Source organism: Vigna unguiculata, chromosome 5 (assembly GCF_037176805.1).
Source record: "Vigna unguiculata cultivar grain cowpea cultivar isolate G323 ecotype 2 chromosome 5, ASM3717680v1, whole genome shotgun sequence".
Classification (NCBI taxonomy): domain Eukaryota; kingdom Viridiplantae; phylum Streptophyta; class Magnoliopsida; order Fabales; family Fabaceae; genus Vigna; species Vigna unguiculata.
In genome coordinates, this window is record NC_140796.1 from 44484081 (window position 1) to 44509787 (window position 25707).

Below are 25707 nucleotides of genomic sequence, written 5' to 3' on the forward strand. Positions count from 1 at the left end.
TGGAAGCAACACCCATAAGCTAAATGCCATTTTATATATGAATTAGGCCACAAAAAGAAAACGCTTTGAATTTGGATGAAATGAGTGTTGAGAGAAGTAACTAATTTATCTAAAAAATTGCAAGTAAACTTCTTTGAACAATATTTTGGACTGAGATTTATATAGAAACAATTTATTTGTTACTAAACTAGTATACCACATGACAAGTTGCTATATGCAACCATGAACCAAAATGATGCATCCATGAGAGAAGGGAGAAGTGAGAAAAAGAGAATACACATATATATATATACATAAATGCATAGCCATCTTAACAACAGTGATTGATAATTACTCTATCATAAGTTAAACATAAGGAAGACAAGGTTTCCCAATACTCTACTACAGCTTATGCTGATAAGCTTTGCAAGAATGGCCATATAATGATTGTAAGTGGAAGGAAAATACATTCTGAGCTAGAGTTACCTAACATGGCCACAGAGGGGCATTGAGGGATACTAACTCCCTGTACAGGCAAAATAGAAAGAAAAAAAAAAAAAAGAATCAAATATTCTTAAATGATGCTTTGCAGCATCAGATTCTACAACTCAACGACCAGAAACAAATAATGAATTGCTTATCTGGTTCCCCTCAGCTTGGAGTCTTCTCATCTTTGCCTTGTCTAATCTTGATCTTCTAACAGCCTCTTGAATTTGCCTGTCATGGTCCTTCAACATCTGATCCATGTTGCTTGATGGAACCAGCAGAGGCCCAGAATAATGAATTTTATGACCCTTGGAGCCATAACCAACCTGCAACATTGTGATAATAAGATAAGATGTACAAATATCAATCAATGATTATATACAAATATCAAGATAGAATGAAACTACTTACAAGACTTGAGTCTTTGTTGCTGCTGGCTCTGCCTTCTTCCTTTTGAGGAGCATGTGCATGATTATTCTTCTGATCCTGTTGCATCATTGACTCAGAGGCCTCCTTGAAGGATCCTGGGAACCTGCTTATTAGTTTTTGGGTATCTGCTTGTGATGATCCAGACCTTTCTCTGCGATCGTCAGAGAGCATACTCCTCCTTGCAGCGACTAAGCCTGATATTGTTGATAAGTCGCCGCCCATGGAAATCTTTGGAGCATCTTCCTGGTTCTTACCGGCCTTGGCCCATGCTGCACGGTGTGTCAGTGGACCTGAATGGGAAGCTCTTTTGTGTTGATGAACAGGGGGATCCACACTCACTCCTGCAGCTTGTGATGGTCTAGGGGGGTCAATGGGAAATCCAGAAGCAACTTCTTCAGGATGGGGGTTAAACTTCTCACTCCTGCTTTGAGAATTACCCTGCCCTTGCCTCTTCTGCAAAAATAATAACGTTGTTTATGCTTTCAGCTATAAGATAGACAAATCTGATGAGAAAAAAATTAATGAGTACACAATGTAAAGATAGAGATTTTCCAAAAGGGATTGTGAAATAAATTCAGCAATTATCAGGAAAATGATATGAATATTCAGCAAAGGCAGAAAGACAAAACAAGGACATTGCAATTGCAATGCATGGTAGAAGAGTGTATAGTAAACAGTTTTCATCTCATTCAGTGTGCACTATTGCACGGATTTAGCAAGTTGTGAAATAGTAAGAGGTGCTTCCAAGGAGCATCCTTTTGGAATTAATTTATAGATGCCTAAGAAAACTATAATCTCTTTTATTCTTTTCTTCTTTTTTTTTCAGTTCAACTACCAAGACACAGTTCACCAAGTAGAACAACTGCATGTTCGGATGCACATTAAAAACAATCTGATCCACAACTGACAGAAGCTACAATCTGTGAATCTGTGTCTTTTGCTCAATCTAAGGTGAATTCCTCTCATAGGTGAGTCAGAAATGGAGACAAACACACTAAATAATCATTGTTTCTACAAAATGCCACACATATTAAATTGTGAATCAAGAGAAAGTTTATTCTGAAAGGAATTCAAGTAATTTAAATTTAACTGATCTCAACTGAATGAAAGATATTATCCGCAAACAGCAATGACAAATCTCAATGAACAAGAGGGGTTAGTTTAACAACTAAAAATGAGCAAACCTGCATTGACAAGACCAGTTCAGCATTGGCATCAGGTGCAGGAATTGCTCGTGATTCTCTTGTGCCTTTTCTCTCAAGATCATGCCTCTGGCCCTTGACTCCTGCTCCTCCTTGTCTGCAAACATCATAACCAAAACCATAAGCAAGCAATTAAGGACAATGAATAAAAGAGCCCAGCCAATGCGAACATGTTAGCTGAAAGAATAAGCCCCAGTCTGATTTTAAGAACCAGTATATTTCAGCTACACTTATTGTTAACTTCTGTATACCCACGTATTGTGAATCATAAGGAACATTAAAAATATTTTTTTCTCTGCTCTATAAGTAACCTTGACATTAATTGTTGCAGTCACCCTACATTTTAGAAGTAAAATTTTGGAAATTAAGGGGCAAGGAACACTGGGGAGTGTGTGGAAGATTTAGTTTGAACAATTACTAGAAGATTCCTTTCTTCCATTTTCCCAAAGTCAATCATTGCACTTTGGAAAAAACCAAAATTTTAGAAAAAAATAGACACAACAATGACATGGATTAATTAATTAGATTATCTCAAAACACAGACACAGGTAACCTTCAAAAGTGCAATTTGTACAAATACATTTGAATATAAACGAGTACAATTCCACACCAAAATTGAACACACCTTCTAGCTTCTTCATCCCGCACCTTGGCATCAAATTCTTTGCTAGGAGGATACTTTGGTAAGCTTGAGGGATCACAAGGTAGAGGCTTTGTTGAGAAGAACTAAATTGCAAGTAAACCAATAGAAGAGGGTCAAGAGCAGTGCATACTGAAGTTTGAAAAAAATACTCTAGTACCATAAGTGCACTGCAAAACATTTCTTGAGCAAGAAATGGTGAACAACTACCAACCAACACATCAATTTTCGGTTATACAAATTAATTTTTTGCCACATTAAGGCTGTTGAGACAGTAGCCACAATACTGGTGTATATTTGCAGTAATACACAAGATAACGAGATGATACAGTAAAGGGGTAGAGATTTTTATAAGATACGTATATCCACACAAAGATGTCACAAAGACATTTAGTTTGCAACTAATAAAGGAATCCAAGACATATATTTGCTGAAATAGTTAAACCAATGCTTTTCGCAACACCAACATGAACATACACTCTCACAGTGTTGATAGAGTTGCCTTGAGTTAAAGCAAAACAGAAAAATAGTGAATTATATAACAGGTACTCAAGAATTTCACACCTCACTAATCAAAGCAGATGCTGAAGTTCCACGATCAGCAGGATCTATGGACAAAAGAGTCTCTATCAAGTCTATTGCAGGTGTAGGAAAGTCCTTGAATGTTTCAGAAACACATCTTCTATAGGGCTGTTGAGGCTTAAATATTGTTGCATGAGGCAACTTTGATTTTCTCCAATAGTCCTCAGAAGGTGAACCACAAAGTTTAAAAATTTTATGTAATTGCTCCACCTGCAAGACAGAAAATTGTAGTTTCTAATTATTTTAATACAACCAAGCTACTTATTTATGCATAACATCACAGAATAACATGAATAGAATATACGTGAATAACATAATATTTAAGAAATGGTTTATTTTCACCTACAACCTATATTTTCTTCTTCAGCAGTTGACCGGTTGTAAACAACAAAGATTCACAGTATAATATATTTAGTTTGAACAGATGAAAAGGAAAATGGTCAAATGCCACATTTAAACAGAATCATCTAAGCTTGCATACCTCAGTTCTTCCAGGCATTATAGGCTTCCCAGCATACAGCTCAGCAAGTATGCAACCTGTACTCCATAGGTCTACTGCAGTGCCATAATAAGTGGCTCCAAGCAAAAGCTCAGGTGGCCTATACCAAAGAGTGACAACTCGGCTCGTCAATGGCTGAGCTTGATTGGGATCAAAAAAGCTTGCCAAACCAAAGTCTGCAATTTTCAATATCCCATTGTTGTCAATCAAAAGATTAGAACCCTTAATGTCACGGTGCAGTACACCACAGCTGTGGCAGTGATCAAGTCCACGTAAAAGTTGCTGCATGTAACATTTAACCTGCCAAGATCCAATAGGAAACTACTTAATTTTTTATGTGTTGTAGCATAGCATTCTGTTTTGAAATAGGTTCATCTTTGCCCTTCATTAAGTTTCTTCCTCTAAATTTAAATAATTTACTATTCAAACTACAAGAAATCAGTAATTTAAACTTGATTCTTTTTCTTTCTTTCTTTTTTCTTTTGTGTTATCTTGTAGTCTTTTTTTTATTTAACTGATAGTCTTTAGTGGAAATTTAATTCTTCATTTAATTTCTTCCACTTGCTTTAATTAGCCTCATTTTTCAATGGAGACAAAAAAAGAAAGTAGATTTCAGAGAATTAAATTAGGAAGTAAGTGCGTGCATCAGCAATTTGCTTAAAAGTACAAACATCACGATAGAAAAGAAACCTTTGATTGCCTATGACATCAAATAAAAATTAGAGGAATCAATATTCTCCCTAGAAGACATGGTGGGTTAGATTTGCAATATGGAAAGAGAAAGATAAAATATAAGGATGCTTCAGAAATACCTGAGCTTCAGTGAACTTCAGTCCAGGATGTGATGCAAGCCCAGCCAAGTCATGCTCCATGTACTCAAAAACAAGGTACAAGCTGCAAGACATCCTTGATGTAACCAAGCCTTCCAATTTTATGACATTTGGATGATCCAGCCTGCGCAGAATGTGAATTTCCCTTGCCATGAAGCGAACACTCTCAGGCTCAAGATTATCAAACCTCACTTTTTTCAGAGCAACAATCTTTTTTTGTTCAAGATCACGAGCTCTATAAACATTGCTATAAGTTCCCTGTCCAATCTGCACAATAGAGAAAGGAAAAAAATTATCAATTTATCATTCATGATTACAAAGCATACAGGAGATATGCTCACATTGAAGTAACGTGAAATCAAGGAGAAAGATAACTGAAAATATCTGAAAATTACAAGTGCACAGTTCTCATATTCTACTTCATTTTATTTTGAAATCATTTCAGCATGAAATTGAGGATATATGACAGACAAAAATAAGTGTATGTATTCAACCATTAATAAATTTCCAGAATTTTGTGTTAACTGTTATATTATGAGATCATAAAGATCAAAAACCAGTATAAAAACAGTATCTAGCAAAATGTACTACTTAGGATTGTTGGCAAAGAACGGACACTGAGTGCATTGATTAAATAAAGAGGGAGGTGGATTCCAAATCAATTAGAGATAGTTTCTCTACCAAGAATTATCCTCAGATCAGACATTAAAAATAGTTATGCAGAAAAGTTAAGCAATTTTGGTCAACAATTTGAAGGAAGAGCACGTGATTATGGAAGAGAATTCAGCTCAGAATCATGGCAATTTTTTTACTAAAAACCAAAAGAGGTAGTGGGAAGTTGGGGTGTTTTGTTTGCCAGCTATAAAATAGAAAAAAATTTATAACTTCACTAATAATTACAAAGTTGTCTACACTTTGCTTCCTGCTTTAGATTATTCGCAAAGAGCATGGTGAAAACAACACTTGGCGCCTGATTAGGTAAGAAAATGTATGATTGCTATTTTCAGTTTTCACTAATAATTACAAAGATGACACATTGTTTTCACTTTTTTTTTCTTTTTTAAATCTATTTACAGGAAATGAAAAACAACATATAAAAACAAAACTTCCTTAAATGAAGCTGGTCTTTGGTATCTCCTTTTCCACATTGAATATAGTAGACTTGAGAAATATAGATAATTAAGAGAAAGGAGGACCAAAAGATCAGTTAAAAATGTAACATCACGTAATTACAGCAAATGAATTTAAACTTGTTTTAAGTTTAAATCAATACTCTACTGCAATTGAAAAAAGAAAAAAAAAAACAGCTATCTGCATCAAACCAAAGAATGCATAATGTAATTAAGAATACAGGTCAATGAAAGAAGATTACTTTATCCAACTTCTCAAAAGAATCTGCACGCCGTGGGAGCCATCCCCTGATAGCCTCTCCAGCAACTGCTGCCAGCCATGAGGGCCATCCAGCTGCAACCTGCTCACCTTCCATGGCTTTGGGAACACTACCAATCGCGGGATGTGGAGCAACAGCATATTCCATTTTCTCCCTCTTCCTTTCAATACTATCTCCTTGCACTCTAACAGAACCATTCCCTTGCTTATCGATCAATGCAGTTCTTCCCTCATTGTTATCATATCTATCTTTTACCCTAAACACTTCCTCCCTCCTCGATGAAGTTCCCCTAGATACACGCAAGTCCGACACAGCCTTGCTCGATAAACGCTCCCTTGGACTCTCCTTACTGTCTTCAATGGCAGAGGGCTTGCAACACATGCCACCCATTATGCCCACCAACCAACTAACCCTCCTTCTCACACAACCAGTCTCCACTCTCAAAACATTCACCCCGTTATCAGCATTCCCAGATTTCTATATTTCTATCTTATTATCCTCTTCTTCAGTACCCATAATCACCAAACTCATGTCACACAAAAATAAATCACAACATTAGCTACAGTAGCAACCCCCAGATTTGGTCACAAATCAGCAAACAAAACACACAACCCATCCATAAAACACCAAGAAGATACAGAATCTAACTAACAGATAAACCCTCAATTCAACAAATCAAACCTCAGGCCACAAAAATCACTACTTTACCCTACCCACTTGAAGCAAAAACACTGATAACTTGAAAATGAGAGTTACTTGCACAGCATAACAATTCCCCCAGTGCAAAACCTGCTAATTTACAATCCAGAAGATATCAAAGCTAGCAAATTTACAACAATACCCAGATCCTAAAAACCTTGTGAGAGTGGATTTCCAGCTTGATACAGAGCTCCTGAAGGATTTTTCGGCACCCAAAGTGTAAGAATGGAAAAGGGTAGCACTGAAACTCATCAAGAGAAGAAAAGTATGGAGAAGAAGGCCATGGATCTAGGGCAAGCAGGGTAGAGAAAACCGTGGGAGTGTGTTTTGGAAGATGAAGAAATGGAACTAACTAACGTAGTAAAAAAAATTATATTGATATTCAATTATTTGTGCAACATAATTAAAAAAAAAAACACTTAGGAAAAAGTACATATATATATATATATATATATATATATATATATATATATATATATTTATATTTAATGTTGTCGCGGCGCATATTTATGTTGCGAAGAGGGAGTGTCCCCTGCACAGCATCTATATGTGAAGAGAGAGAAAGTATCAAAGCCCAAAGACTCATTAAAAGGTTAAGTTGCTTCCATAATCTAGCTCGAACTACTTTAATTAGGGTGATTTAAACTCTAATCAATCCAAAATTGATTCATTTTTTTAAAATTTTTTGGGATGTTTGACTTTCGATCTAAAATTTAAGAATCATCCAAATCAACCCAAGTCGTTAATTCTAATAAAATATAAATATTATATTGATTAACTTAGTAACAACTAATAAATACAGAAGTATGTTTTGTGAAAGTTTATTTTACAAATTATTTTGTAATGGGCTTATAATGAAATTATATTTATCAAAAACATAATAATTATAATAATAATAAGTTTGTATCATAGTTTTAACTATTAAATCATTTAATTTATGTAAATCAATTTAAAATATAAATATGATAATAAATATAACAAAGTTTTATTGTTTTACAAAATCTTATTATAAAAACCATAAAAATGTCGATTTGGTTTATCTTTTATTTTAAATTGAATCTAGATTTTGTGTTGGGTTTGAGTGGCTTTAATAGAAATAAATAAATTATATCAAATTATGGATATTCTTAAATTAAATTTAATTTGATTGAGTTGAATATATTTAATTTTGTTTACCGATTCATCTCGGTCAATTTAATTACAAAGGCTTTGTTTAATAAGTTGAAAATTTTAAGTTGCTATGGGGTGGAACCTCTTCCACCCCTTCCACTCATCAAAAAGCCTTGTTGTCTTAACATAAAAATTATTTTATCACCAACTTAAAAATGATCTTGCTTTTTTATAGGAAAAAATCACTTTATTTCCTGGAATTTTCTTTTCTAAACAAAAACATATATGGTTAATCATATATAGTTAATAAATAGGTTAACAGGTCAAGACTTCGAAAGAATCATAAATAGTATTTATATGATATATGTCAGGTTTTAAGAAATTAGTTCCATGTTTTGTTGAAAAAATAACTGAGTTTTTTTATAGGAATATCTTTTTAATTTTTTTCATTTTAAATAAAATGATTTGAAAATAAATTTTTAAAATATAACTTCAATAAAATTGTTCACTAAAATCTTAATATAAGTAGATTTGGATTTTATAACAAACAAATGTTAAAATACTCCAGTGATTATAATATTTATTCAAAAATATTAAGTAAGTTCTAATATTTTAATTAGTTTTAACTGAATTCTTATTTTTTAAAATGTATAACAATATTAAGTAATAAAATATTATTATAATATTTATTTAAAGTTTAAATTTGGTTTCATTTTAGGAAGAGACGAGATTATTTGATTTAAAAAAAGAATGAGATTGAAATTGATTCAAAATAACACATACTTAGAGAAAATTGATATTCAAACAATGACTTGACATATGACACAGTATTAATTTTATATGTGATAAAAAAAAAAAAACACACACCGACGAGTGTCTCATATTTAGTATTGTTAATATGATACTAATGGAAGTTATGGTCTATGAATGTTTATGTTATATGTTGTGTTGTGAATGAAAGTAGTTTTATAAGTAGAATTGTTTCATATATGCATGTGTTAATGTATTTATTGAGCTAGAGTATCAATAATAAAATCTTAACTCTACTAGACTCATATAGAGTATGAAGTTTAGGTGTTGAGTAGGGATGTCAACGGGACGGGTAGGGTACGGGTAGTAGCTCCCCCGTACCCTACCCGCTGGATAAATATTCGCTCTGTACTTGTACCCATATCCGTTGGGTATCCGTTATGCGGGTACCCGCCTATTTTTTTCATATCCGCAAATATTCACGGGTACCGCGGATATTTAAAAAAATATTTAAAACAATAAATATTTAACCATAATTAATGCTTGGATCAACGATGTGACACCGCGACTATTATACTAAATAATTATTATCTGATAAAAAGATATGGAATTAATTTTTTTTTTATAAGATTATCCTTGAGAGAACATTAATAATAACATAACATCATATTCATATATATGGTTTACATCTCTGTAATTGTTCATGAAATATTACAAAAATATATATTTGTATAATATTAAGAGTCTTACATCAAAATAGAAGATTTATCTATATTTTTAATATCTCCTAAAGATATTAATAGAAATTATCCATGAGTTAATCTTCAGAAGATCCACCAACAATATCCCGAATAACTCTCACTGAGCAGGTTCATCTTCTGTTCATGCAACAGGTACATATGAAAGAAAAATATGAAAGGAGTGACGTCTTTATAAGCCTTAAATATCAATCTTAATAAACTCACAAACAATGCAGACACCGGGGGCCTAGATTTGGACCTACAACCACAAAACTTGATCTTGTTTTACCAAACAGATATATATATATATATATATATATATATATATATATATATATATATATATATATATATATATTGTGAAAATATATTATGTTTATCTGTTAAAACATTTTAAACTTTTTTATTTTGGACAACTGTATAAACTTTCTGAAGGATTTTATATATATTTTTTATTTATGTTGATGAAGTGTTAAATATGTTCAATATTCTTTATGTGATTATATACTTAAGCCAATTTTATTTAATTCATCGTATCGTTACATTAAATAATTATGAACGATCATATTTTAATTATTAAATTTTGATAATTTTCTTTTATAATATACGTGTCATCTTTTGGTTTTGAAATATTAAAAATAAAAAAATAAAAAAATAAAAAATTACTCAGAAAATTACATTTCATGGTATGAGAAAATGGTTAGAATTTAGTAATCCAAAAATCATATTATATTATTCCTCCGTCCGATCTAACATATATTTCTCTTTATAAATTTTGTCATATATAAAAACTAATCAAATTCAGGGTCTTTTGAAAACAATTAATAAGAATTTCTTTTTGACAGTTATTAATTGAGATTTAGCGATTTTTTATGCAATTTCAATCCTCGATTTTAAACGGTTAAAATGGATGTTAATATTAGTAGGGTTTTGATCCATTACCCAAGTTTTAACTATTTGCCGCAAAGCATGGCTCGCGTTCATCGTTGTACTTGCATTATAATAGTATGCATATATATATATATATATATATATATATATATATATATATATATATATATATATATATATATGATATTTATATTGCTTAAAATATTATTATATTATATACTGTATTTGCTTATTTTTTATTTTTTGAAAAAGGTTGTAATTTGAGATTAACCAAATGGGTGACATATCATGTGTATTCTTCTGCTTGACAAGTCAAAGACAGAGACACAATTATTAAATGTTTTTAGAATTTTCAATACTCAATTCATCACCATCTTCTTTATGTCAAACTGTATAATTATTTATAGTTATTAGATATTCTCAAATGAGGTTTTGATTATGTAAGGTAATTAGAGATATTAAATTTAACATGTTAATGATACAAACACACACACACATATATAAACAATAAAATGATGAAATTATTAGCTTCTAAGAGAGTAATGGCTGGACAAAAAGAATTTTGTAGGTCAAAATTATGATGGTGAAAATCATCTTAGTCATTTATATATTGTTCGAAATGGTGTAGTTATATTGCGTAACCATGTTTTTGAAGTAAGTTTGTGATTACTAATTTAGTTGTTAATTGGTTTCTTTCTGTTTACACTTTTCAAGAACTGTGTTTGGAAAAAGAAATGCCTAACCCTTTTTACCACTTATCATGTCGAAATGATTTGGAGCAAGTTGAAGATTTTTATCAAGTGTTTCAAAAAGTTATCTTTCTTAAACCACGACACAAAAAGTACTTTCTAACCTTTTTTTTTTTTTTTTCACTCATTACTTTTGCACTTCAACTAGGAAGTAATTGAGTGTGTTGTATTACAACTTTTTTGTATGTTGGGTCGAGCACCACCATTCAATTCAATTATGATTTGGTCTATCTAATTTTCATTACAAGAAAATTGTATTTTTTTTTATAATTATTGTATCAATTATATGAATGAACATTACCTTTAATATTTATCTTCGTCACTTTTATAAATAACTAAAAAAAGTGACATAGATATAGATAAAGAGATTGATCAACACAAACTATTTCTCTGATAAAATAGAATATATGATAAAAATTATTAAGGAAGAAATTATTAGAAAAAGTATAGGTTGAGATACGTAAAATATTATCCATTGAAAAATAGTGACCTACATGTAAGTACATAACAATATGCGTTTTTATCTCAAATTACGGTTCGTTTAATTAATTGAATATATTGAAGAATTTTTAAACCTTACAAACGTCATTGTTTCAAAAGATAATATAAAATAAATGATTGAAAACATTTTCGTATAAAAGTTAGTAATGTTGTATATACATGTAAAAGAGATTAAATAATAGTAAGTAGTAACGGTTAAAACATAATAAATGTAATGAGGTTTAAAATGTTCCATCATAAATAACATTTAACCATGAAATTAAGGTTAAAATATTTTGTTGGTCCTCATATTTGTTCAAAATATTCAATTATATTTGTATACTTTAATTGGTCTCAATGGGGTTTCTATTGTAAAAAAATGTGTAAGAATTAGATCCTTCAAACTAACAACACTAACAATGTTAGATATGTGTCATCGATCAGTTTGGATTTTTGTCTTTTTAAATTTTTATTATATTCTTAAAAAAATTAAAAAATTATTTTGCCATGTGTCAATGCTTGGTGTTAAGTCATTATTTGAATATCAATTTGGCTTATGTATTTGTTATTTTGATTCAATTCATTTGCAATTTATTTTTTTTAAATTGAGCAATTTCCTCTCCTTCGAGATCAAATTTAACTTTTTTATATAAAGGTTGTAATGATATTTTTATTAAAATTAATAACTTTTAAATATTTTTAAGAAAATTAAGTTTATTTAAATTTATATTTTACATTAAACTTTATTTAAATTTTGTTTTAACATTTTAAATATATTTATTTTAAATTGGTATAAAATTGTTTTAAATTTTACATTTGAATTTATAAAATTGTTAATTTTAAACCAACTATAACATTTATATAGAAATTATTGATATATAACAATATACAAATATTTTACATCTAAATTTATAAATATATATATATATATATATATATATATATATATATATATTATAAATATTTATTTGAAATATAAATCAAATAAAAAATCATATTAAAATTTAATGTAATAAAATATCACCACACATACATTTAAAATTTAAAAAAAAAATAAAGTTCAATCTAAAATATCAATATAAATAAACTTAATTTTGTTAAAAATATTTAATAAAAATATTTTTTGTAATAAAATTATTAATTTTAATAAAAATATTAATATAATATTTAAAAATTAGAGACAAAATTACTTAATTTTTAAAAAAAGACTGAATTAAATTAAAATAACATATACAAGAAATAAATTGAGATTAAATTGAGACTCAAATAATGACTCGATACATGACATGATGCTAACTTGACATGTAACCAAATATTTAAAAATGTTATAAAATAAAAAAATTAAATAAAAAGTTAAAAAAGAAAAAAAATACGACCTTACACATGACAAATATTTAAAGTTGTAAGTGTAATGTTAACTCACATGATCTAATTGTTATACATTTTCAAAAATAGCGACACAAACCAATCAAAATATGAGAATTATCAGAGTATTTTAACCTAAAATTAATAATCAACAAAGGTTTCAATAACCATAAAATTAAATATTATAAATATATATATATATATATATATATATATATATATATACTAATATTTCCAACAATTCCACACATAATAAAAAAAATATTTTTTATAATATATATTTTTTTTAAACAAAATATCATATTTCAGCATAAGGAATGTTTTCATGTTTGAGTTTTATATCTCATGCATATAAACTTTCACATGAGAAAATATAAAAATTTAATTGTCTTGAGCTACATTTTGTATAACCAAATTTTAATAAATAACATACACCATATTAATGTTTGTTTTAGGTTTTAATCAATAGTTACATGTTACGACCATGTGCATGTCTTTTCCTTCATGAGTGTTTTACTCATGTCTCCTAATGGTGGCTCCATTATGACACTCACTAGGTAAATTCTCCATGGATATTTTGTGACTCAAACTATGCAGTAATTGTCATTAGATTTATTAAGAGGTATTTAAAAAAACTATGATAATGCACATATATCAATTGTATTATTGTCATAATTTATAGTACGCCATAAGAATGAGACATATTATTTATTTAGGTTAGTTGGTGTACTTTAGTCAAAGACAACTTCATGGGATTGTTGTTAGTGTCAAAATAAGTGTTCATTATTGCAATTGAATAATGGGCTTTAGTTTCATTCTTGACAATAACTCAAGTACTTGTTGACATATTAATCATTTGGTAAGCAAATATGCAAAATTTCTTACCCGACCTGACAAAGTAAAGAGAAATAATACCACAAGTAATTAAATTTCTAATAGATTTGTGTCTCACTCTCTTATGCCTTTTTTTTATTAAAATAATGTTAGTAACTTTTTATATAAAAACTTGACTATCACTATACATTTAAATAGAAAGTATAGACATATTTAATAATATTGTAAATCATATACAAAATTGTAAAGAGTCATGTCTCAATAGTAGCAGTATCTTAGGCAATAATCTCACTTCCATGGTAAGTTGTGAAATAATAGTTTAGCATATTTTTGTGGTACTACATCTCCACCCAAAGTACAAAAAAAAAATAGTAGTTGATTTTGTGTCATTGCATTCAAATATCCAATTTGTATCACTTAATCTTTCAATCACTACAAGAAAATTTGTATAATTAATTCAAATATTTAAACACATTTTTCAATACAGTCCAATGAGAATGATTAGGATAATGTATATATTTTTCTAATCTACCAATTATATATACAATATCAGGTTTAGAGAAATTAGTCAAATGTAATAATAAACCAATAATTTAAGAGTATTTATGAGAAGAAATGTCTTTAGTTCTTTAACTTAGATGACTCCTAAGAAGTTAAAATTTGTTTCACATTAAAATAATTGAACTTCTTCAAAAGTTTATCTACATAATGAGATTGACTTAAAATAATGTCATAGTCTTTCTTTATAAACTTAATACCCAAAATAACAACTATATGACAAAAGGTCATTTACATTAAAACTACCTCTTGGCGACAAATGTTTCACATCTTTTGTAATATCAATATTGCTACCAAGTATTAATATGGCACATACATATAAGCATAAATACAATTATTGTATTATTTTACATACACACATTTATCGTTATTATTAATATGAAAATTATATGAAAAAATAACTTGGTCAAATTTTCATCTCGTTGCTTTGTTACTTCCTTTAAGCCGTTTTAAATCTTAACAAGTTTACATACTTTATTTTCTTTTTGTAACTCTATAAAATCCTTATGTTGATTCATATATATATATATATATATATATATATATATATCTAAAACCACCACTTAAAAAGAAATACTTTTAACATTCATTTGATGAATTTGTAAATTAAAAATGTAATCAAGAGTAATTAAAATTGTAATGGTAGTAACTTTTGAAGCAGGTGAATATGTATAAAGAAATCTACACCTACTTGTCAACAACCAATAACAAGTCTTGTTTTAAATTTATCTATTGCTCCGGTTCTAAATTCTTTACTAAAATTCCATTTGCATCAAAACTTTTACAACCATAAGTTTTAGGATCGTTCTCATGGAAAAAAGTTAGGACCAAAATCTTTAATATTTATTTTTCTTTTACATCCTCCTAATTTTATTTTAGTATGACAAAATATCTTTGTGAGAAACATCATGCTTAGAAATATAAGATGTTCAAACATAAGTTAATATAATAAAGGAAGTAATAACTTTAAATATTATAAAAAATAACCTTATTCCAGTGAGCCAAACTTTTATTTGTTGTTGTAAAAAAAAAGAAAATTCACTCATAAAATTTATAGGCTTACTTGAGAATGACTTAACCATGTAATGTAATGTAAACATATTATATATTATCTTCAATTCATGCAATCTCGTGAATAATGAAGAATAGAGAAAGTTTTTCTCCCTAAGAATGCTAAAAAAAGAAGAAAGAGATATGGATAAAGAAGATTGATCAAGGCAAACAACTTTTATAACAAACAACACAAAAAAGGATACTGATTATTAGAAAAGGTTCGCAAAGTGTTGTCCTTAAAGAGAAAACATCTACATTGCAAATGGTAAGACAAAATAATATGCATTTCTTTTCTTTAGATATAATAGTCCATCACATCAATTACGTGCAACAAATGATTTTTAAACCTTATGAACATCAATATTTTAAATGATAATATAAAGTAAAAGACTTATATTTGTTGTTTTTTCCCTCGTGTAGATATGTAGGTTGTATTTACATGTAAAATAAAATAAAAAGTAGTAAGTAATAATAAATATGACTAAAACAAATTAAATGTAATAAGGTTAAAAAGCATTTGCTCATAAATAATATTTACTCAAAAAATTAATAATTTATAAAAATACATTAAAAATATTATATATATATATATATTAAATAATACGAATATTTTTTGCAAAAATTACTTGTTTAAAATTGTAAAAAAGAAAGTTTAGATAGTTCAAAAATGAAAAAAATAAAAAAAGTTTACTTTTGAAAACCGCAAAGACTTAATTGAACTAACAGGTAGTTAGTATGGTTGGTAGTACTTAACTTTATACATTCATTTGGTAAACTTTAACATACCTTTTTAAGTTTTACCCAAAAAAGTCTATACTATTCTTACACTACTCTTTTATGACCAACCAATTTTCAAACACTAGGGTTTACTACAAATTATTTGTACTTAATTGCATCATTCCCGTACTTTTCAATCACTCTCAAATAGATTAGTGTTCTATTAACCAATTTACACGCAAGTAAATCAATTATTAATTTATTATTAACTAAATTTATTAGTATAATGTTGACCTATATACATTTTAAGTTGAACGTTTATTGTCTTACTTTTTTTATTTTTAAAAGTGTTAAATAAATAACAAGAACATGGTAAATTTAATCTATTAACATAATTCTATACAAAAATAGTTTCATAATGTCAGTTTAATACTTTTTTTTAACGCATCTCATTTTAATATTCGAAATAAATACTTCATTCAAACACTAATATCGAAGTTTGAGGAACAAGAGTGTCTAACAGAGGAGAAAGAGGATGGAGGAAGAAGATAAGGACATAAATGTCTTTTCAAATGACATAAAGGTACTGAAAGAAATGTATGGAGGTGTATACAGATGTTGTCTTGGAGTTTTTATTTTTTGAGGAACGTTAATTTGGGCCTTGAGGCCCATGAAAAATCGTGCTTGCATCTACCTCCTCTGGTAAAAGAGGCTATTGCATCTTCCCTCCATTCACGCTATGCCTCAATCCATCTCCAATCCTCTTCTCGCTCCCTAATCAAGTTCCATAATTTCACATTTCCACTTCCGATCTCTGATTCCACCTCGCCACCGCCACAACGCCGGCGGCGCTCCCGACGTCGTCGCTTCCACCATTTGCCGTCGTACCCGACCCTCCTTCGAGCAGTGTGCCGTTTCTGACACCCCACGCGCGCCCTGGCAAATGCAGCTCCTCAAACGAATCGCGAACCCTGGAACGGGTGCGATACGACGTGATGTGAAGAGATTAAGGTTGTTGGCACTTCGCGGGTGTTTTCACTATTTTTAATTGTTATCAATTGCTGATTATTATTGTTAGTGTTAAATAATTTGATATTGTTGAGAAAAGGGGTTGGGGGAATTGGGAAATAGTGGCAGAGAGAGGGGAGTTGTGGAAGGTGATGGTATTGAAGGGAGAAGAACGATGACTGGGGTGTCATTGGGTGCGCGCACGGGGAGCTATGGTTCGCTGCAAAACGGCAACGTTTCTGTGGCCACGCTTGTGCGTAGACCTTCAAAGACGCTCCTCTACAACCCCAGAGAGAAAGAGAGGGGTTTCTTTTTTATTTGCCGGTTCCTTGGGCGAGGCAGGGTCCCAATGCTCCTCATGTTTTCCCTTGGCCTTTGTGTTTTCGTTTTTGGCTGTTTTACTGTTTACAAAGGTTAGTTACTTCCTCTTCATATTTTATGTTTTCGTTTTCACCCTATCAATGCCTCCTAGATTTACTCCCACCATTTCACTTCCTGTCTTTTGATCATTTTTAAATTCACTGATGTTATAATTCTAGCTTTATTTCAATAAATATTCACACTAATCTATTTTTTATATTATCATTATACATATTATATAAGTAACAAGTAAGAATAAAATAAATAAGAGTGTAATAAAATTTTAGTAAAACTTCTATGATCATTAGCACGTCTCAATGGTTAGAAGTTGCTTAGGGTGTGTTTAGGATGATCATTTGTTGCTTGAAATACATCTTCCTCTAGAGTTGCTTCTTCTAGCAATTATTCCTTAAGAATAGAAAATAATATTTTGTCAAATTTTATACCAATAGCAATAGATATTACTATGTATCATAATTAAGTTTAAATTAAGAAAATATAAAATTATAAGTTACTTTGAATTTTTATGTATATTTTTATTAGAGTAAAACTTAGTGTAAAATAATTAATGATGGTATGATACAATGAATATGACAAATAATATTTTTTAATGGAGAAAACCATTCATAGGAGTTGTTTCGATGGGAGATCCTTTATTGATTTATTGTTTTCCTGTGTGAAAACAAGTAAATCGGAAGTTACTAAAATCAATGTTAGATGGTTTGAAACTGCACATGTTTATGATAGAGGTCAATTGCAGACACATTTTTTCAATTTACAAGAATAATTAATGATACTTCGAAAATTGAATGAAACCATTATAGTTCTAGAAAGTATGATAATTTCTCCTGAATCCTTATTCACTCTGGATTGAAATGGCTTGTATATACTCTTTGTCGAGTTATTGGAATCATTGGCATCAGTTTCAAGATATACTTATGTTGGATTTATGGCAATGACATTTCTATGAATATTAGAACCATTAATTAATATTTAGGACAAAACTTATATTACTGTCATTTACTGAAATTCTCAACTGCAAAGTGAAATTCCAAGTTTGATTGGAAAATATTACTGACAACAGCACTTATTTATCTACCGTCCTTACTTTTATTTGAGTAAATATAAGAATAGGTTTGGCTGAATTTTAATTCTCCTAGGAATATTATTTAAAATTCAAAACAATTTATAATAGAAAGTGAGAGTAGAATTTTACTCGCGATCCATAATGACTCTTGTTTAAAGTGTGGTTGACATCAGTAGAAAAACATTACTAATGTTAACTAAAACAATTCTAACTAATATTGATTGAAAAATAATATTAACCTATATTTTAAAAAATAACTCCAGCAATGTTGGTAAAAAATTTAATTACGATTGATTTTAATCTAAAATTGTCAACAACAATAAAAAACATGTTAAGCTGACAACGACTTAACCGACAAATTTCTTATCTTAATTAAGTTGATGATGATGTCCAAATTTGAGCACAGTCATAATGTCTCGGCTGAAGCCGATTCGAGAAGATAGTACGAAGAAAGGAAACATAATTTTGAAAGAAAAGATAATTTTCAAAATTTTACTTTAAAGTGAAATTTGAAAATTTATAACTTCAAATAATCAAATTAAACTAAATTTCTAGAATTTCAATTTTTAAAAATTTTCCATCTATATAATATTTTTTATCACAAAATATTTTAACTTTCTACAAAATGAAATTAAATTAGAATTTTTTATCCAAACACACCTCTTTACTCTTTCCATAAATGCATTACTTTTATTGAAATAGAGAAAATAATTAACTTCAGGACAAATTAGAAAAAAAAAAAAATGCTTGAAAGCTGAGCGCACAATCTATTTTGGAACATTTTAGAAGACTAAATGTGCCGGTCATTGTAGGATGGAGGAAGTAATACATAAGTGATAGTACAATGTGTTTCAGTTTTGATCTTTCTGGACTTGTTAGTTCATGTCTTGTTTGTTCAATTGTTTTTCTTTTCTTTCTAAAGTTGAAGTTATATTGGCTAAGAGTTAAGACATCATTTCAGATATAGTGGTTTGGTTTAGGACTTTCCCTGGTCTTATGCCTGTTTATCTTCATAACGTTCGATCATGATTTAAAATATGTATGTTTTACAATGTATTTTGGTATTGTGATGAACTAGGTGGAAGCATCACGAGTGAAATTGAAGATACGAGATCTAATGCTGTTACTAGGTATGGAATTTTAAAACCTAGAGGAGTTGTAGGAGATAAGTCCCAGGATAGTAATTCTTCTAAAGTGTTCTCATCGAAAAGTAGATACAGAAGCAAATCAAGGCCACCTTCTGCTCCTAATTTACTGTCCTTGTCCAAGTCTAAAGGCAAAAGGGCAAAATCTCCTACTTGGCGACATCGTTGTGACCATTTTGCATTTCCTCCTCCACCAGTTGATAGAAGACGAACTGGACCACGCCGTAAGTCTTATTTTCCCATTTGGCCTTGTTTGCATTTCTTAACTCAGACTACTATCTCGAATATGAGTAATAACATCTTACTTTCACGTACACACACTGCATATTTAGTTATTGTCCCTCTAGGATTCTTATAATCGGGTTCTTGCTCTCTTCATTTTCAGCATGCCCTGTGTGTTATATTCCAGTGAAACAAGCTATAGCTAGTATGCCAAGTTCCCCATCAAAATCTCCTATACTTCGTAGTTTGACATATGTGCATGATGAAAATTCAATTCATAGTGACCGACATGGTGGCTCGGATTTTGGTGGATACCCTTCTCTGGAAGAAAGGGATGCTGCTTTTGATATAAAAGAGACCATGAAAGTGCACTGCGGGTTAGTTCTTTTTTGTTATTTATATTTAATATTTGATTTTCTCCCAATCTGGAGATTAATATTCCTTGAAAAATTTTTAGAAGTCACCCACATCTTTGTTTACTTCATGTATTTTTATTCCTTTCCTGCATTGGCATAAACTCTTATCAGATTTGTCAAAGGAAGCAGACCTGGTCGCGGGACTGGATTTGATTTTGACGAGGCTGATCTCTTAGAGTTGGATAAGTACCATGATGTCATTGTTGCATCTGCCATATTTGGTATGGCTTATGACTAATGTCCTACAGAGATACATCTTGTTGTTTGTTTTCTTCTTCACATGCTCCCTTCTATCTATGCTAGGAAACTATGATGTTATACAGCAGCCCAGGAACATCAGTTCAGAAGCAAAGAGAAACATTCCTTTCTATATGTTCGTTGATGAAGAAACAGAAAAGTATATGAAGAATGCCAGCATTTTGAGTAGCAGCAGGAGAGTTGGGTTATGGAGAATCATTGTTGTCCATAATATTCCTTACGCTGATTCTCGGCGTAACGGAAAGGTTGACAGCTTACTTTTTGCTTCTCACTATTTATTATAGTAAAATCTATTGTGCGTATTCTTGAAAGTTGTACAATTTTCAGCAGATATTCTATCATTTCTAGAGACAGTCCCCCTTCTTAATTAAAGCTTCTGATTCTGGCCTAACCTCGGCCTTTATTTTTGTTTATTTCCACTTTCTTTCACATTTCACCATGTTTTGTGATTGGGGAAATGATTTTACTAGTTGATACAGTATTAATAACACTATAAGAGTGTATAGAACTGTAGTTGGTTGCTTTAGCTTACGACTCTTACTCTAAAGTCCAAACTAACTGCAAAGGTTAGTTTTTGGTGCTACCTACCTCTGTGTGTGTACTATGAAATGCCTTTTTGTTCTAGAGCACGTTTACAGAACTTCATGAAATAAGCGCAGAGTTGAAAGCAAAGAGTTGAGTTCTATGCCCTAAACTTGAGGAATTGATTTTTTATATATTTAAATATCATGTAGCATTTGATTTCATAATGTAGACTGTTTTGTACTAGAGTAATTAGTGTTAGGAATGCTTTAATATAATATAAACTTGTTTGGGAAGCTGAAAAGTGAAGGGAAATGAATTGGTTAAAAAATAGTGTGAAGGAATTCTGAATTATTGCTTTATTATGAAGGATTCACAAAATAATTAGATATATATTCTACTGAAGTTGAATAAGATCTTTTTATACATTCCCCTTTCTGAAACTTACTCTATGTGATCTCACGATGCCGCTAAACTTATTGCAGGTTCCAAAACTTCTTTTACACAGGATCTTCCCTAATGCCCGATACTCTATATGGATTGATGGGAAGCTTGAGCTCGTCGTGGACCCATATCAAATTATTGAGAGGTAAAAACAATCTCTGCTCTCTATTTTATTAAAAATTAGCTTGGTTTTTATTTCTTTTGTATTTAGTGGGATAAATTTTTATTTGCCATTATTTATTCTATTTGCCGTCATTTAGACTTGAGAATAAACAATGACATTGTTTGCTTCCAAATTGTATTCTGATGAAAATATAAGGTTTTATTTGTTCATTTAGTTGTAAATTGATTTTTATTTGGCAAGTTTTGGATATTATAATAATAACCATATATTTAAAGGATTTACTTTTATTATTGGCTAAATGATTTTCAGCAGATTTACACGGTTTAGACTTGTGCATATCTTTTACCATTTGATGTGGTGCAGTCAGAATCTAGCAAGCTATGCTATGTATAATATATAGCAAAGAGAAATTTCAAGTAGTTCTCTTGGTATTTTCTAATTGAATATTTTGTTAAAGCTTATATAAATAGCTATCAATCCACATATCCAATTTTCTAAACTGAATCTTCTTATTACACTATAAGGACTCTGGTCTCTCTGTTTAAGTAATGATGATCAAATGTCCCTTATTATCTTACTGTTGGTGAACCACTGGTAACTTGAGCATCGTTAATAACTATCCTTAGGACAATTGCTAGGGAGTTAAAACAGATAGTATTAAATGAAAAGTCATAGTATTTAATTTAATATCTTGGTCATTTGCCTTTATTTTATAGCACAACATATGAAGAGAATATATGCAACCACAAATTGTAAGTATATTTCTAATATCTTAAGTATCATTGCCTTTCATATCCTTCAGGTTCTTGTGGCGCCCAAATGCTACTTTTGCGATTTCAAGACACTATAGACGCTTTGATGTATTTGTTGAAGCTGAGGCTAATAAAGCTGCTGGAAAATATGAAAATTCTTCCATTGATAACCAAATCCGATTTTATAAATTATACGATGGCTTAACTCATTATTCCAGAGACAAGCTTCCTATAACTAGTGGTAGGAATTTTTTTATTCATGCCTGCATATGTAAAATGGGTTATGTGTTCACATCTGTGCCTGTGCTTGCATATAATAGCTTCCTCCATCTTAAAAATCTGAAGTATTGCTTATGGCTGAGTTTCTGCAGATGTTCCTGAAGGGTGTGTTATCATAAGAGAGCACATTCCAATTACAAATCTTTTTACTTGCTTATGGTTCAACGAAGTCGATCGCTTTACTTCCAGGGATCAATTAAGCTTTTCCACAGTAAGAGACAAAATAATGGCAAAAACTGGTTGGAGAATTAACATGTTTATGGATTGTGAAAGACGTAACTTTGTGATACAGGTTTGTATTTGCATGTTTGTGAAGGTCTTTTAGCATGTGCTTTATTTCCTCTTGAATGGTTTGGATTTTGATGTTGGTGGTTTGTGATGAATTGTACTAGACTTACCATAGAGACGTTTTGGAACACATGCCTCCACCAGCTGCTGTTGTAATCCGGCGTCCTACTCCAGCTGCTTATTATAACAAGTATCAGATGAGGAATCATCCCAGACGTTGGAGAGGAGAAAGGAGACCAGGTCTAAAGCATCATCATAGAGTATTCGGCACTGTTTCGAACCACTTTTTGGTTTAGTGTTATCTTCTTCCACGAGGCTTTTTCTTTTCTTTTTATTAAGTGTAAATGCATGCATTCTTTGTTGCAAATTTATACTTCAAAGAGCTCCCAACAATTTTGAAGCTGTTGCTTAATGAATTGTAAATATCTTTGAAACATCTTTACCCCCTTTTTCCAAAAGGAAAGAAAAAAAAACAGAAAAGAAAAGAAGGGGGTTCTCAGTAGTGCATTTTGCACACTTAATCATCACTCATTTTTTCTCCTCTGCCCTATCATTGCTGTATAGTTGTAGAAGGTGTTTGGCTGCTGTTAATCCGTGTTTCTGTTGGATGTATACATACAACTGTTATTTTTATGTAATTACTGATAACTATTCTAAGAATATACATGATTTCTCACAAATATATATTTTTTATGAACAATTTAAGAGAATACAATAGTTATATTAATTACTCCCACAATATATTTTGATAAATTTTTGTACATTTTTTTCCTGTTTATCTTTTGCCGCCACGTCTTTCATTTTTATTTCTCCTAATTATAAAAAACATAAAAGTATGAGTAGAATTTCTCACACACTGCCACACACACGCAAAAAAAAAAAAAAAACTTGGAATTCGGGTGGCAGATCATAGATTTCTGGCATACTTATCCTTAAGATTAAATAAGTACAAAATCATGAATGATGTCTACAATGAAAGCCCCTTTAGTATTTTGACAAATATACAAATGTGGTGGCCTACAAGTTTGAAAATGCCAAATATAACGACAACATCTTCTGAATAATCTCATGTACACCCATTTCTATGACCCACCAACCATTCAATTAATTGCCTAGCAGAACAACAAACAAGAAAGGAGGTCACCAGAAAACCATGGCGATATCTGCATGAAATATGGATCCAATTTATGAGCCATTTATGGTAACATAGCAATCAACTTTCGTTCATCAAGCTCTTTCTCTACTCAATCTCAAAATTTAATCTCCTCTCCCTCTCTATGTGAGTCCTCTCAGCCTTTATGTACCAAATTGAAACTGGTTTGCTGAAATCTGTCAACAAGTTGTGATCAAGCTGAACTTCAGCATCCTTTTTGATGCTATTTCTGCAAGTTGAGTAGACTAAGTTGTGATCCGTTGCTGCTTCTGATTTGTTATGGTTGAAATTCTAAAGGGTGATGATAAAAAAGTTAGCATGCTTCAAACTAGAATCAAAATTGGTCATGTCACAGGTTTGGTTCTGTTGTTGTTATCACTGTTACTGTACTACTGGTAAGTGAAGTAACTAGAGCTTGAGATTTCAAACTCCCTTTACTGTGGAAGAAGCTGAGTTGAGTGTGAAAAAAGTAAGGTTTTTTGGAATTTGGAGCAATGGGTTCTTCTTGCTTTTTCCTAATATGTGTTCTGCATTCTGCAATAGCTTTGACCTGTGGAGTCCTTATGGTGTTTTATTCCAAAGAGATTTGTGTGCTGGGGCATGGACCAAAGACAGCAAGCAAGCTTCAAGGGTCAACACCCCATGATCAGTTACTGATTCAGACCTCAGATTCCTTCTCTGGCTTGTTGCTGTTCACAATTGGGTTTCTTGTGTTCATGGTTGCTTGTGTTAAGGACTGGGAGTTCCAGAGTTTTTTTGCCAAAGGGTGTGTGTTTCTTCACATATCTATGGCAGTTTGGAGATTCTACTTTGGGAGAAAGCTTGAAGATCTTGCCCATGACTGGCCTAGACATGCTGTTGGGGACATTGCGTTGGCCACTTCCTGGCTCTTCTTTCTTGTGTACTTGTGGAGGGAGAAGTATGATTAGTTGTTTGCTATATTGTATAGTGTAGGGTTTTTGTGTTGTAATTGTTGGTTAGATTCATCTGTGTGCAAGTGTGTGTTTTTGATGTAAATTTATCCATATTTCACTGTATCTTAATAAGTGGATTTTAAACCTATAAAATCGGATTACAAAATGAGGTTTGCGTCCATTTATATAGTATAAATCTGTCTTATTTCTAATAAATCCAGAAACTCCAACATACCCCTCACTCTAAGGTTTATACAAGTCGAACGTGAAACACTAGACATTAATAGACGATTTGATAGTGACATGAGAGCATGTAGCATTATAAGTCTGACAAACAATAAATCTCGTAATAATAGATTTTGGATGTCTTTTTGATGCTATCTTAAGAAGTAGACTAAGATGTATTTGGAGAATATTTTATATAAGAGTGTCTTTTGAAAGTAAGATATGCATAAAACAAAAGCATAGATGATGACAGTTGTGGATGTAAACATGTAACTAGGATTAATTAATGAGTTGAGTGTAATTATAGTTTAATGAGTTAGAGAAATTGTAAGGTTAGTGAGAGTGGCTAAACTACTAATTATAAGGAAATTGATCCTTAGAAGATGAGAGAGCATGATTAGTTGTCTGCTTGATTCTGAATATATTGGTTGAAGAATATTTTGCTATGGAGGTTTGTGAGAAACACATGGTTGTAGAAAGTTATGATGGTTTTACAAAAGGAATCCAAATAATGAGGCATGGCAAGT

General features: G+C 30.7%; 3 protein-coding genes across 3 annotated transcripts; 2 read left to right on the forward strand and 1 right to left on the reverse strand.

Moving 5' to 3' along the window:
- Positions 1–260: 260 nt before the first annotated feature.
- Positions 261–7101, reverse strand: LOC114184814 (Protein kinase superfamily protein). The gene is made up of 8 exons (XM_028072124.2): positions 6020–7101; positions 4630–4914; positions 3800–4117; positions 3301–3528; positions 2722–2822; positions 2079–2193; positions 877–1347; positions 261–791 (listed from the first exon to the last, which is right to left on the reverse strand). Exons 1-8 carry the CDS (start codon positions 6425–6427, stop codon positions 588–590), a joined length of 2130 nt encoding a protein of 709 aa, XP_027927925.1. The 5' UTR covers positions 6428–7101; the 3' UTR covers positions 261–587.
- A 9606-nt stretch (positions 7102–16707) lies between these two features.
- On the forward strand, positions 16708–25121 carry LOC114183385 (tRNA (met) cytidine acetyltransferase, putative (DUF616)). The gene is made up of 9 exons (XM_028070392.2): positions 16708–17404; positions 19517–19807; positions 19969–20182; positions 20333–20442; positions 20525–20724; positions 21487–21590; positions 22372–22562; positions 22693–22892; positions 22993–25121. Exons 1-9 carry the CDS (start codon positions 17167–17169, stop codon positions 23182–23184), a joined length of 1740 nt encoding a protein of 579 aa, XP_027926193.1. The 5' UTR covers positions 16708–17166; the 3' UTR covers positions 23185–25121.
- Positions 24536–25121, forward strand: LOC114183250 (uncharacterized). The gene has a single exon (XM_028070188.2). It carries the CDS (start codon positions 24536–24538, stop codon positions 24968–24970), a length of 435 nt encoding a protein of 144 aa, XP_027925989.1. The 3' UTR covers positions 24971–25121.
- Positions 25122–25707: the final 586 nt, after the last annotated feature.